Consider the following 13,064-nt stretch of genomic DNA (forward strand, 5'->3'; position numbering starts at 1 on the left):
GGCTCGCCCCACCACAGTAGCCAAGATCAGCAACTCCTCAGAGCCGAGGGCCCACTGGGGTGTAAGGGACCCCAAAAGGTCCCGGACATGATGCCCCAGGTCAGGGTCAGGGACTGGCTTGGGTTCTCGGTGCCTAAGGTTCGGCAATTAAAGTGTCCAAGGGGGTGGAGGCCTAAATCTCTCCCCTGCCCCATCCTGAGGGCCTCAAACCGGGTCTTGAGGGGGCAGGCGCCTGACCCTCCAAGGAGGCTGAGGGACCCTCTGTGCTAAAGCACAGAGCTTACTAGGGGTGGGGATAGCTGCAGGGTGTGGTGAACTTGAATGCCTCCCAACCTTGGGCTGAAGGGAAGAGACCCCTGTGAGGTGGGAGAGGGGAGGTGGGCTTAAGGGACCAAACACACACTGAGGGCCAAGTGTGGAGTTCAGGGGACAGTCTTGGGGTACAGATAAACTAGGGGGGACACAGGTGGGCAGGGACAGAGGGTTCACAGGGGCCCAAGATCATCCAGGTCATAAGTGATGGAGCTCACTGCAAACCTGACTCTGACTGCTAAAACCGCCAAGTCACCCTGTGTGGGTCAGGGCCCCGCGGTGCCCGCTTCCCTCTGCCCAAGCCCAGCCCTGCTGCTTGTTGGGGGGTGGGGGGCGGGTCGGACCACTTTGATGGTTTGAGAGGTGAGAAAGTGTGGGTTCAAATCCCAGGCCAGCCACTTCCTAGCTGTGGAACCTGAGCAATTTGTTTTGTCTCTCTGAGCCTGTTTTGTCATCTGTAAAGTGGGTGTGATGACACATCTAACTTCACAGGGTCAGAGCTGCGGATGAGGTGGCATGTCTCTGTACGTGCTTAGCATGGTAATGGTTAGTTGTTATCATCAGGGACCAGGAATGGGGGAGACAGGCAGGTGCAGGGAAGGGCCAAGTGGGTGACATCTGAGCTCCACTGTCCAGGGTACGAGGAAGTCGTCTGGATCCCCAAAGGCTCCGTCCACATTTTCATCCAGGACCTGAACCTCTCCCTCAGTCACCTGGGTGAGCCAGAGGTGGGAGGATGAGGACGGGGGGGGTCAGCAGGGGCGGCGTTAGTGTGGCTGGGGTTCTGACCCCTATGCTGTCCCCCAGCCCTGAAGGGGGACCAGGAGTCCCTGCTGCTGGAGGGGCTGCCTGGGACCCCCCAGCCCCACCGCCTGCCCCTGGCTGGGACCACCTTTCAGCTGCGACAAGGGCCGGATCAGACCCAGAGCCTAGAAGCCCTGGGACCCATTAACGCATCTCTCATCATCATGGTAACAGCAGGGCTGGGAGCAAGGTGCAGGAGGACATTAGCATTCTTGCGGGGCCTCGAACTTGATTTCCATTTGATCCCCGCCTACAACCCCAGGTGCTGGCCCGGACTGAGCTGCCGGTCCTCCGCTACCGCTTCAATGCACCCATCACCCGAGATGCACTGCCTCCGTACTCCTGGCACTACGCACCCTGGACCAAGTGCTCGGCCCAGTGTGCAGGCGGTGAGGCCGGGGTGGGACGGGGTGGGGCAGGTCCTGGTCACCAGGCTGACCTTCTGGGTCGGGCAGGGCTGAGCAGACCTCTCGCCCGCCCCCAGGCAGCCAGGTGCAGGCTGTGGAGTGCCGCAATCAGCTGGACAGCTCAGCCGTGGCTCCGCACCACTGCAGCGCCCACAGCAAGCTACCCAAGAGGCAGCGCGCCTGCAACACAGAGCCCTGCCCACCCGAGTGAGTGCCTCCCAGGGTGCAGGGTCGGGATGGCAAGCACTGGAGTGACGGTGCTACTGGGATCAGAGGAGTGGGTGCTCCCTAAGGGGAGGTCAAAGTCAGAGCAGTGGTGCTCCCTGCCAGGTCCAGGTGAACTCCCCTGGGGATGATGTGCATCCCAGCCCCCAATGTGGGTGCAGAATAAAGTTGTTCTGAGTTCGAGGTGTGGGGCACGGGAGCAGCAGGCATCCCGGTGCCAGCTTCCACGACGATGTTAATTGTTGGCAAGGAGGAGGATCTGCTCGTGCCCCAAGCTCAGGGTGGCCTGCCCGGCGTCCTGTCTCAGACTAACCCTCCCCCCACAGCTGGGTCGTAGGGAACTGGTCGCGCTGCAGCCGCAGCTGTGATGCGGGCGTGCGCAGCCGCTCCGTCGTGTGCCAGCGCCGCGTTTCGGCCGCCGAGGAGAAGGCGCTGGACGACAGCGCTTGCCCGCAGCCGCGCCCACCGGTGCTGGAGGCCTGCCACGGCCCGGCCTGCCCTCCAGAGTGGGCCGCCCTCGACTGGTCGGAGGTCAGCCGCCCCTTCCCGCCCTGTGCAGAGCAGGGAGGGGCCTGGGTTGCCCATGTCGGGTGCACACTGAGGCGCCTCCCCACTCCCGCGAGCCCTAGTGAGCCCCCCCGCCCACCGTGACTGGTCCAAAGTTAGCTGTACCGTCCTCACCTCCCAGCGGACCAGCATCCTTCCTACTCCTTGTGTGAGCGGGGAGGGAGGCGCCCACTGAGCGTGAAACGCCCCCTCCAACTGCAGTGCACCCCCAGCTGCGGGCCGGGCCTCCGCCACCGTGTCGTCCTTTGTAAGAGCGCAGATCACCGCGCCACACTGCCCCCCACGCACTGCCCGCCCGCGGCCAAGCCGCCGGCGACCATGCGCTGCAACCTGCGCCGCTGCCCGCCGGCCCGCTGGGTGGCGGGAGAGTGGGGTGAGGTAGGCGGGCGCGCCCTGCAGGGCGGGAACCAGGGCACGGGTGGCAGGGTGGGTGGCCGCGCTGGGCTGCGGCTCATCCGCGACTCCCCACAGTGCTCCGCGCAGTGCGGCTTCGGGCAGCAACAGCGCCCGGTGCGCTGCTCCAGCCACACAGGGCAGCCCTCACGCGAGTGTGCGGACGCCCTGCGGCCCCCCGCCACGCAGCAGTGCGAGGCCAAGTGTGACAGCGCGCCCCCCGGCGACGGCCTGGAAGGTATGTGAGGCGGGGAGGGAACCAGGAGGGTCCTGTCCAGAGGAAGCCGTAGATAGGAGAGCTGGGGCTCCAGACCATTGGCCCTAGAGCTTCTGCAACCACGGAAATGCCTTTCTCTGTCTTCTCCAGACCATCTTTCACCATTCCCTGCCTGCCAACATGTATTGGTGCCACTGTGTGCCAGGCGTTGCAGGCACCTGATTTCTCTGGGGGCCCAAACTCAGGTCATTCCTCCAGCCACTTCCATGACCTTCACCTTGATCATCTCCATGTATAACATTATCTGCCCGATATTTTTCTTTGAATCAGTTTCTCAGCCTCAGGCACTATTCATGTTTGGGGCCAGATGATTCCTTGTCACAGGGGCTGCCCTATGCATTGTCGGGGGTTCAGCATCCCTGACCACTACCTGCTGCATGCCAGTAGTACCCCTCCTCCCCGTGGTGAAAACTGAAAAATGTCTCCAGACATCACCAAATGTCCCCTGGGAGGCAAAATCGCATCTCCTTGAGAACCAGTGCTTTAAATATACCCACTTTTTTCTACCTAAGTAAATTTATGTTTCATAGAGAGCAACAGGTTACTTACTGAGGGCACCGGAACCAAACTGCCTGGATTCACCTTCCACCTCTGTGCCTTCGTATTCTCATCCATCAAGAGGCGTTTAATATATTGACTTGAGAGAGTGCCGTGTTAGGGAGAGGGACTAAAATAATCCACGTGAAGCCCTTTATTAGCACCGGGCCCTGTCATACATCATTAACTGCTAACGAGGAACCCTGGTCCATTGTCATGAACAGACTGTCAATTACCCTGAACACAAACTACACAAATACCCTGAGAGGAGTGATTGCTCTGGAGCTCAAGGTCCTCAGTCTGTTACAAAGGGAAACGAGCAAGGATTACAGCTCCAAACAGATAATTGGAAAAGGAACACTTTTCTCGTGGTGTAGCGCGGTGTCCAAGCCCCAGACCTGCACTTCCCTCCCAACATCCTCAAAACAACCTAATGACATAGTTACTGGTATAAGCCCCCTTTGAGAGGTGAGGAAACCGAGGCACAGAGGAGCTAGGAAGCGCTGTGCAGCCTGCGGTCGCGCCGCTGCCAGAAGGGGTGCTGAGACCTGATTCCCCTCACCTACTCTTCTCCCGCCCCCTCCAGAGTGCAAGGATGTGAACAAGGTCGCCTACTGCCCCCTGGTGCTGAAATTTCAGTTCTGCAGCCGAGCCTACTTCCGCCAAATGTGCTGCAAAACCTGTCAAGGCCGCTAGAGGGCGCACGGTCCTCGGAGCCAAGGCTGGGGGCCGGCTGGGGATGGGGGTGGGGCGACCAGGCCTGCAGCTGGCCAGCCTGAAGGAGCCCGAGGGGGGCAGGAGCTGGGAGTGAAGGGTGAGACGGAGCCGGAAGTTATTTATTGGGAACTCTTGCGGGGCTCCTGGCTGAGGGGGATGGAGAGGGGCTGGCCACGCCCACGGCCCCTCCTTTTCCCATCTCCCAGTTCGGAATGAGACCTCCTCCAGGGTGGGTTTGAGGTGGGAACAACTGTTCGCCCTAATGCTCTTGCCACCCACCCTTAGGGAGACCCCCAGCACAACCCCCGCCTTTGATCGGAATATGTACTGTGAAGAGTGGGGGTGGGGAGGGGGTCAGCCGGTGCCCTGCCCCCCGCCCCAGCACTGCCCTAACCCTCCACTCTGAGCTGGGGGGGAATCTATGTCCGCCACGGGGGAGGGGATTAGCACGACCTCCCTGACACCCTCCACCTAACCAGACCAGCTACAGGGGGAGGCAGAGCTGGGAAGATCCACCCCATCCTGTGCCCTGCCTGCCCCAGGGGGACCATGTCATCCAGGCCACCCCCATCATGGTGCTACAGGCCCTGCCCTGGGGCCCACACACCCCTCGCCAGGAAGCCCTACATCAATAAAGTTCTGTCTTGTGTAGATTTCCGTGCGTGGGGGGGGGTGTGTGTGTCAGTGAGACTGGGTCCCCTACCCCAACCCTGCAAGCGACCACAGCCCCCCGCAGGTCGGCCCCAACAGGCCAAAGGGGACTTGTTCCAACACAGACTAGAAACCAGTGATTTTAGGTCAAAAATACAGCTTCTCACGGAGGCGCTCAAAGCAACACAACGTGGCGCCTGCTTTTGCAGCCACCGCATTCCCTGTCACTCTGCAGGCTCCAGTCACGCTGAACTCCCGGAAGTCCCTCAATCTCCCTACCATCTTCCCATCTTGGGACCTTTGCTAGAGCTGTTTCCTCTGCCAGGTGTACCCTCCCCGTCCCTGTTCACCTAGTTAACTCCAACTCACCTCTCAGCACAAACATCGCCTCCTCCCAGAAGCCTCCCCTGACGCCCTCAACGAGGTGGGGGTCCTCCAGACTCTTCACTCCTAGTGGCTGGAAGCACTGCTGAGGTTTGCGGAAGCCAAGCCAGTCGGTTGAGCACAAACTTGCGCAGGAGGTCCAGGGAGAAACGGGCTTCTCCCCAGATGTGGCCACTAGGGGGCGCCGAGGCGTGCCAGCCTCTAGGCAGGGTGTGGTGTGCTGCCGGGAGCCCAGGGACACCCCCTGGTCACAGCCCTCCCTGGCTCACCCAGGGTCGGCTTCTGCCCCCGCCACCTCCTCGATGTGTATCAGATGACAGCCTCTAGGAACTGCCATTTCCTGCTGGTCTCCCAAAGATCCGGAGATGGGCCGACACTTGGATCCCACGTGTGCCAGGTGCCGCCGTTCTACGATGACAAAATGGGGAGATCCGGAAGTAACAGAGCTGGGGGTCATTAATTCCAGGTGTGACATCCGAGGTCTGGGACCTTCCAGGTGCTCTCAGTTCTTGGTACCCGCCACTCCCGCTGCCCTCCCCTTGACACAGACACACCTGGCTCCCGAGGTCCCTTCTGGAGGAAGGACCAGCCGAAGCGGCTCTGGAGGTGGGAGTTTGCTCGGGGATGCCCAGAGGAGACCTACATCTGAAGTGGTTTCGAAGCCCAGGAAGGAGCAGTCAGTCCTGCAGCCAGCTGACCTGCAGTGCAGTTTGCTGCAGCCGCGTCCCAGAGGAGTTGGAGAAGCGGCTTTCTGGCTTTCTGGGGTCTGACAGCGGCTGTCATCCATCCTTAACCTCTCCCTTCAGGCTCAGAGCCCCAAACAACCAGCTCCCTCGGCCCTGCCTGGGCTCTCTCCCCGCCCCCCAGGCCCAGCTTCCCTCCCCTCTAGTCGCGGCCCCTCCCGCCAAAGGAAGTGAGAAGGGGGCTGTCATAAGAGGAACTAGGTCTGGGAGTCTGCTGAAGCAGCAGGAACAGGGCCATGCCCAAGCCGCCCCCTGGAGCCCCCTGAGCCTGCATCCCTGCCACGACCCATTCAGACATCCCCCAGGGACCCAGACACCAGCCCCCACCATGGTAAGTCCTTCAGGGTGGGCCCTCAAGTGCAGGGGTGGCGGCACCAGCCAGGTGGAGGCACCTAGAGGCCACCGTCAGAAAGTGGGATGATGAGAATGGGCACAGCAGACCCTTTGGGGTCCCTCTGTGCAGCTCAGGTGCTGCCAGCATCCCTCACAGGGGACCAAACTCCCATCGGCTGGTGGACAGGATGCCAGAACGAGGATGGGGCACCAAAGGACGGAGCAGTAACCGGAGGACAGAAGGTGGTCCTAAGGGATCACACGGTGCTTGCAGGGACAGGGACAGATCCCTCTCCTGGGGCTTAGGGAACCCAGTTCCCAGCCGAGTTTGGTGCCTCACCTCCCTGTGTGGCCTTGGGCAAGTCACTTCCCCTCTGTGAGTCTCAGTTCCCACATATGTCATATTTGGAAGTTTGTCAAGATGTGGAAGGTGTCTGGGGGAATCTCTCCACTGGAACGTTCAGAGGGTTTGGGGTTCAGCCCCTCTGTGTCCACAGCTGGGAGGGGAAGCTGTGTCAGATGGGTCAAATGGGCGGTGGGTTGCAGTGATGGTGGCGTGACAGCATGCTGCTGTGGGCGACGGGGTGGTCTGGCTGTAGCAGTCACAGAAGCAGGAGTTGGTGAGATGCAGCATGTCCGTACCACCACCGGTACCCTTCTCCGGGAGGGTGGCAGGGAAAAACACTGCAGCCAGAAGCATTGCCACCTGGGGAGACTGAGGTCTGATGATGACTGTGGTGACAGGGTTGGGGAGACCGTCATGGTCCTGGGTCTATGCAGTAGCACCATGTCACAAACGTCAAGAGGGAGCCTGGGCTGGCCGTGTCACTCCACGACTCCGTGCCTCTGCAAACCACTTCAGCTTTCATTTTTTGTCATTCTGTTAATGAGGGTGGGTGGCTGGGACAGTCACAGAGCTGGTGGTGACAGCTGTAGTGTTTCTGGCAGTTGCGGCAGAAGCTAAACAAGGTGGAGACAAGGATTGCCTTAGCCTGAGAGAGAACGTCTTATTTCAGAAAGTCGGTGATAAATTGGGCATCACTGTCCAAGGACCCCTTTGAGTAATTCACAAGCAAACCACCAGCTAGAGCTCTGGGCTTGGGATGGAAACTCTTCCCAGACAGAGCCAACCCAGGTAGACTCCTTGATCAAAAGAACACAGGAAATGATTTGCTACTTGAGAGAAAAGCAACCCCTCTCGAGGAAGCTGTGTGAAATGCTTAGTCAATGATTTGCTTGGCCAGCCGTGTCTGGGAAGGGAGAAACTCATGCAAGAGGACCACAGAGAAAAAAAAAAAAAAAGTGGACTCCATCCACGAGGCCAATACCTCTGTCTAAGGGTGCTGACATCTTCCTGGAGGTGTAATGGGTGCCAGGAAGAGTGTCGAAAGATTCAGTGAAACAATGTTCGTAAAGTGCTTTAAAGAGCACATAATATGTGCTCAATACACGGTAACTGCCACTGTGGGTGACGCTCATTCATGGTGGGGGTTAGCGGTGGTGGTGGATGGATGTGCCTCATTCTTGGTTACTGTAGAGGAGTTGGGTCGTTGGTGCCATTGGTTGTGATGGTGGTCATTGCTGTCAGTTGTCCCAAGTTGGTGCTGACCACGGTTCTTGTGGGTGGGCTGGTGATAGTAATGGTTGCTTTTGGTGCCAGCGAGTGTTGAATGTTGGTGGTTGGTGGTTGGTTGTTTTCAGCTGGAGGGTTGATCTGTGGAACGATGGCAGCTGGTCATCATTTGAAGTTAGCTGGTCACGATAATGTTTGTTTGCTGTCGGTGGTTCGTTGCTGATTTTGGGGACTGGTGGTGGTGCGTCACTGGTTTTGGAAAGGGGTATGGTTGACTGCTGCTCTGATGGGTCATGTGTGGTTGCTGATGGCTAGTGTTGCGATCGCGGTTGGTATTGTCAATGGTGGTTGGTTATTATGGGTTGTTGGTGCTGGTGATAATAAGTGGTAATGGTGGTGAGTGATGATAGGGAAACAGGTGGTGGAATCCGTCAGTGTTTCTCTGTCTGATGTTAGCTGGTGGTGCTGGCATCGAGGTTATCAGCAGTTTCCGTTTGGCTTTGGTTGGGGGGCAGGTAAAGGCAGCGATCTGTGGTCCTCGGTTGATAATGGTGGTGACCTGAGGGTAATCGTGGTTGTTCTGAAAGTACAGAAATAAAGCAGGGAGACCAGTGATGCGCTGCTTGGCCAGGGGGCGGTGGCCATGGGGATGGACGGAAAAGGCTGGGAGGTCAAGAGAGAGCTAGGAAGAAAGACTCTAGAAGGACAAGGGTCCCCACATGTTGGAGAACGGCCTCTGTTTAGGCCAAAAGAAAACTGAGACACCCCTCCCAAGGGAGGGGGAGACCTGAGAGCCTTTAGAGATGAGAATGTTCTTTGCATGGTATAGAGACACAGGGTGTAGCCCCAGAACGCCACTGAGTAGGACCAAGGCTCCAGGGGCACACCGGGGGGCCAGGGCATGGCCAGGGGTGGAGAGCAGCTCCAGAAGCCACTGCCACAGCAGCTTCGCCTCTGCCTCTCTGCTGGCTGGCAGCCACAGTGCACAGGACCCTGGCGAGGAAGGAAGTGGCTGTTTCGTTGTTTTCTCCAGTCTGGGGCTTTGCTCATCACCACCCAGGAGCAGGGAGGCCAGAGCAGTTAGGGCAAGTTGCAAAACCCTCATCCAGCCCTTCCTCCTGACCCCGTGCCCCGTGCCTGTGGGATCGGCCAGCTTAAGGCTGCCGCTGCTGCTGCTGCTGGCGATGGAGGGAAGCTAGTGTTTCTTCTTGACAAGCTTGGCCTTGTTGAATCTGCACAACTGCCCCGTGAGGTCCGTGGCCCTCAATATTCCCATTTGCCCGATGAGAAAACAGGCAGAGAGGTTAGGCGAGCTGCCGTACAACCCAAAATAGCAGAGGATTTCAACTCAGTGATCCCCAGGGTCACACTTTTAACAGCCACCTTGAACTACAACTTCCTCCTCCTCCTCCTCCTCCTCCTCCTCCTCCTGCCAGGTAAGAGGCCACCTGGGGGTGTGGGCTGACCCCCATACTCTCCAGGCTGCCCACCCCTGCCTCATTTGGACCTGGACTCTCTATTCCAAAGAAACTAGGATCCTGGTGTCCCACACACACCCAAGGCCTTCCTGGCCCATGGCTCCTGCTGCCACCACTGACATGGTCTGGGACATTCATGTTGCAAAGCCTGCCTCCTACAGGAAGCCTTCTCCGATTGCCTCAGCTCTCCTTAGCACCGTCTGATTAGGATCACTGTCTCCTCTGGGCAACTCGCTTCTGAACTACTCAAGGGCAGAGTCTAGGCCTGGTCCCCACCTACTTCCGTGCCCAGTAGGGGCTCAGGAAGTGTGTTCACTAGAGGGCCCCAATGCCCCAGCCCTACAGGAGCCATCACCTTGGCCCTCCCTCCTTTGGCACCAGGGAAGCTCCACCCCTCCATACCCTCTGCCGTGGGTTGAGGGGAGCCTCTCTGAAGAGCTGAAGTTAGAATCTACATCCCCACTCCCATCCCAGCCACCTCTGACCCCTGACTATCTTTCACAAGAACCCCAGCCAGTTGAGTCATCCTTGGCTTGTGGTCAACTATGACCACAACCTCTTTGTGGTACCCTCACCCTCCAAGGAAGGAACAAACAGCTTCAACTTGACGGTTGGAGACTTGGGGGTCACAGAGAGATGGACACCCATGACACAGGGCAGGGGGCAGTCTCATCCCACTGATTCATTCAACGAGTCTACATCGACCAGCTCCTCTATCCTGTCAAGCCACTGATCACTTCTATTAAATGCTCTTGGGGCCACCGGCTGCCATTTCCTGAGGCAACCCAGTGCATCTTTTCTCAGCACTGGCTCATTTACTTCCCCTAGCAAACCCACAGAGGAGATTTATTATGGAATCCATTTTACAGATGGAGCAACGGAGGCTTGGAGAAATGAAGTGGCCTCCCTGGGGTCAACAGGACCGACTGTTAAGCCAGGCCTCACACCCAATCCATCCCTTGCCAAAATTGTTGACTCTCCTCCCTCACACTGTACCCTCTTGAGGACAACCTCTCCCTCTGCCACAAACAACCCCGTGGTTTTTGTGATCGCATAGAGCTAGGATGGATCTGGGGGTCCCGGGTGCCTGGGGCGGGACACAGGGGGAGAGATAACAGGGACCACTAGAAGCAGAGGCCCACTCAGCTGGGTGGGGGAAGGAGGAAGGGACAGGAAGAGGAACCAAGTCCTCGGGGTCAGGAGAGCCAGCCAGACACAACCAGCCTCGGGGCTTCTGACCTCAGAGAAAGGAAGTGGTCTTGAGTCTCAGGAGAGCCTGAGGGTCCCAAGAGCATGGGGACTGGGGTGACCCCAAAGGGGAAACCGTGGACAGGACCAATCTTGTCTTCTCCTTGTCCTCCTATGACCTGAAGAACCAACCCCGGCCACCCCCCAGCCCCGACATAGACCCGGCTTCCCTTCCTGCTGTGTGACCTTGCGGAGGACACCTAACCTCTCTGGGCCATAGTTTTCTCTTCCGCAAAATGGACCTAATCAGAGTACTGACCTCGGCATGTGCCCAGAGGATGCAGTGAGGTAATTCACTGAAAAAAGCTTAAGCCAGAGTCTGGCACAGAATAAGTGCCAGTGGGGTGTGAACTACTGTTATGTATTGTTCTCGGTTACCATGGTTACCACCCAAGCCCCACCCCTTGAGGTCTCCAGAGAGAGAATCCACTTCCAGTTCCCCCTACACACCGCTACCCAACCTCCCCACACCAACTCAGGGAAAGAGCGACCCCACCAGGTCCGGGAATGACATCACTTCACCCCTGAATTTCGAATTTCATGGGTTCTTCTCACCAACACACTGGAGAGCCTCCCCATCTCGAAAACAGGAAATACACTCCCCTGACCCCTCCTCTCCCCGAAGTCTCTTTCCCTCTTCCCCAAAAGCAGTCCTCTCTCCCTGACCTCTAGATCCAACTTCTGACCCTGAGGTCAACAACGCTCTCCATGGGGTCCCTCTGAGTCTCCAGTGAGCGTGGAAGTTCTTCAGCAGCTGGGGGTCCGGTCAACAGTTCCCTGCTTCTCCCAACCAGCCCCTGTCACCTCCAGGCCTCCCCAGGTCCTGGCTTCCTCCAACCTCAGCCTCTGCCCTGGGCACACTTGCCAACACCTCCGTCCTCCTGCTCTCACAACCTTGTCTTCCCACCACCCCACCCTTCCCACCGCACCCTGGGGTTCTCAGAGCATCACATCCAGCATCCCCTTCTTATAACAAGCATCCTGGCAGGTGCCCTTGAAATGCTGAAATGGAATAGTGAAACACACAGACTTCCATCTTCCGAAAACATTTAATGTGGCCCCCTGCAAGGCGAGGAGAAAGTTATTTGGAATAAAATGTGCATGGAAAGATGAAAGTGCTCAGGCCAGTGGCCCAAGAACGTCCACTGGAGTGGCCAGGTGCTCACACCTGGACACAGGTGCGTCTCAGTGAGCGAGACAGCCCCCCCGCCACAAGCAGGACACGTTAACCTCCCTAGCAGCGTGAGCTTCCGAACGCTGGACATTTCTTAGTGAAATCTGAACAAAACTAAATCCTCCCTTGCTATGCAATAGCCACTTCCCTGTAAAATGCAGTCGGTATCAGCCATGCAAAAAATACATAGGTTTTCTGTTTATACATAAAATAGGTTTTGGTTCTCGGTTCCAATGATTATAAACAGGTTTGTCACTTACATGAACTTCTGCTGGGTTGGGGTGGGGAGCTGAGGGCAGGACAATTATGTATTTGTAAAATAGTGTAATTAGGTACATGTGCAAATTTAAGGGGACCTATGGCCCCCTTAAATGCCAGCCATGTCCCCAGCCATGTCCCCATCCCTGGAACAACCAAATATGCTCCCACGATTCTTTTTGCTTTGGCCGCGCCTTGCAGCATGAGGGATCTTAGTTCCCCAACCAAGGATTGAACCCGTGCCCCATGCAGTGGGAGCGTGGAGTCCTAACCGCTGGACCACCAGGGAAGTCCCCCACAATTCTTAAAGTGCCCCCAGGAGCGGTACAGCCCAGCTACTCTGCATGACGTCCAGAACGTGGATGGGGCTATGGTGAGGGATGCCTGGGGGCTGGGGGGTTCCGAGGGAGCACCTGACCTGTACTGGAGTCAGGGAGGTCTTCTCGGAGGAGGCATCACCGGAGCCGAGGCTTAAGGCATGGGTTGGCATTAGCCAGGCAGGAAGGGTGTTCTGGGCAGAGGGCTCAGCCTGTGCAAAGGCTTAGAGGCAACACGGTGAGGAACTGAAAGAGTTCCTCCCAAAGTCCTAAGTTACTGGCACAAAGTAGGTGCTCAGGAATTCTTTGTAGAGTGGATGCATAGAGGTGGCAATGATGGGAAGCCATAGACAGAGAAATGAGATGGTATTTGTCATATGAAAACCTCACTGTCAATATTCAGGCTGGAAGCAGTCTCAGGGGTTTGAGCCCTGCCCACACCCCTCCTCTGAATTCTCTTCCTGCTTCGGTCACACCTCTGCACATTTGCCCAGGCAGTTCACTCTGCCTGGTGAACTCTTTCTCCCTGCTCTTGATCAAAACCTTTCTCGGGGCTTCCCTGGTGGCGCAGTGGTTGAGAGTCCACCTGCCGATGCAGGGGACACGGGTTCGTGCCCCGGTCCGGGAAGATCCCACATGCCGCAGAGCGGCTGGGCCCGTGAGCCA

General features: G+C 57.7%; 2 protein-coding genes and 1 long non-coding RNA gene across 4 annotated transcripts in view; 2 read left to right on the forward strand and 1 right to left on the reverse strand.

The window, feature by feature from the left end:
- The window catches only part of ADAMTS10 (ADAM metallopeptidase with thrombospondin type 1 motif 10), a 16,531-nt gene extending 11,639 nt beyond the window's left edge, over positions 1-4,892 (forward strand). The window contains exons 17-24 of the mRNA XM_024745704.1: positions 921-1,029; positions 1,120-1,283; positions 1,379-1,505; positions 1,601-1,730; positions 2,075-2,279; positions 2,517-2,693; positions 2,787-2,946; positions 4,109-4,892. Coding sequence (XP_024601472.1) covers positions 921-1,029; positions 1,120-1,283; positions 1,379-1,505; positions 1,601-1,730; positions 2,075-2,279; positions 2,517-2,693; positions 2,787-2,946; positions 4,109-4,218 — 1,182 coding nt within the window. The 3' untranslated portion in view covers positions 4,219-4,892. The remainder of the gene's footprint in view (positions 1-920; positions 1,030-1,119; positions 1,284-1,378; positions 1,506-1,600; positions 1,731-2,074; positions 2,280-2,516; positions 2,694-2,786; positions 2,947-4,108) is intronic.
- LOC112400136 (uncharacterized) overlaps positions 1-6,059 on the reverse strand; it is a 42,771-nt gene extending 36,712 nt beyond the window's left edge. The window contains exons 1-2 of one of the 2 annotated variants that reach the window (XR_003003372.1): positions 5,918-6,059; positions 5,260-5,682 (exon numbers count right to left, since the gene is read on the reverse strand). This is a non-coding gene — a long non-coding RNA (uncharacterized LOC112400136). Of the gene's footprint in view, positions 1-5,259; positions 5,683-5,828 lie in introns of both variants that reach the window. The other variant, XR_003003371.1, reaches the window with a different exon arrangement.
- The window catches only part of MYO1F (myosin IF), a 32,164-nt gene continuing 24,854 nt past the window's right edge, over positions 5,755-13,064 (forward strand). Inside the window, exon 1 of the mRNA XM_024745703.1 lies at positions 5,755-6,348. Coding sequence (XP_024601471.1) covers positions 5,899-6,348 — 450 coding nt within the window. The 5' untranslated portion in view covers positions 5,755-5,898. The remainder of the gene's footprint in view (positions 6,349-13,064) is intronic.

This window comes from Neophocaena asiaeorientalis, unplaced genomic scaffold (assembly GCF_003031525.2).
Source record: "Neophocaena asiaeorientalis asiaeorientalis breed wild unplaced genomic scaffold, Neophocaena_asiaeorientalis_V1.1 scaffold357, whole genome shotgun sequence".
NCBI classification, from domain to species: Eukaryota; Metazoa; Chordata; class Mammalia; order Artiodactyla; family Phocoenidae; genus Neophocaena; species Neophocaena asiaeorientalis.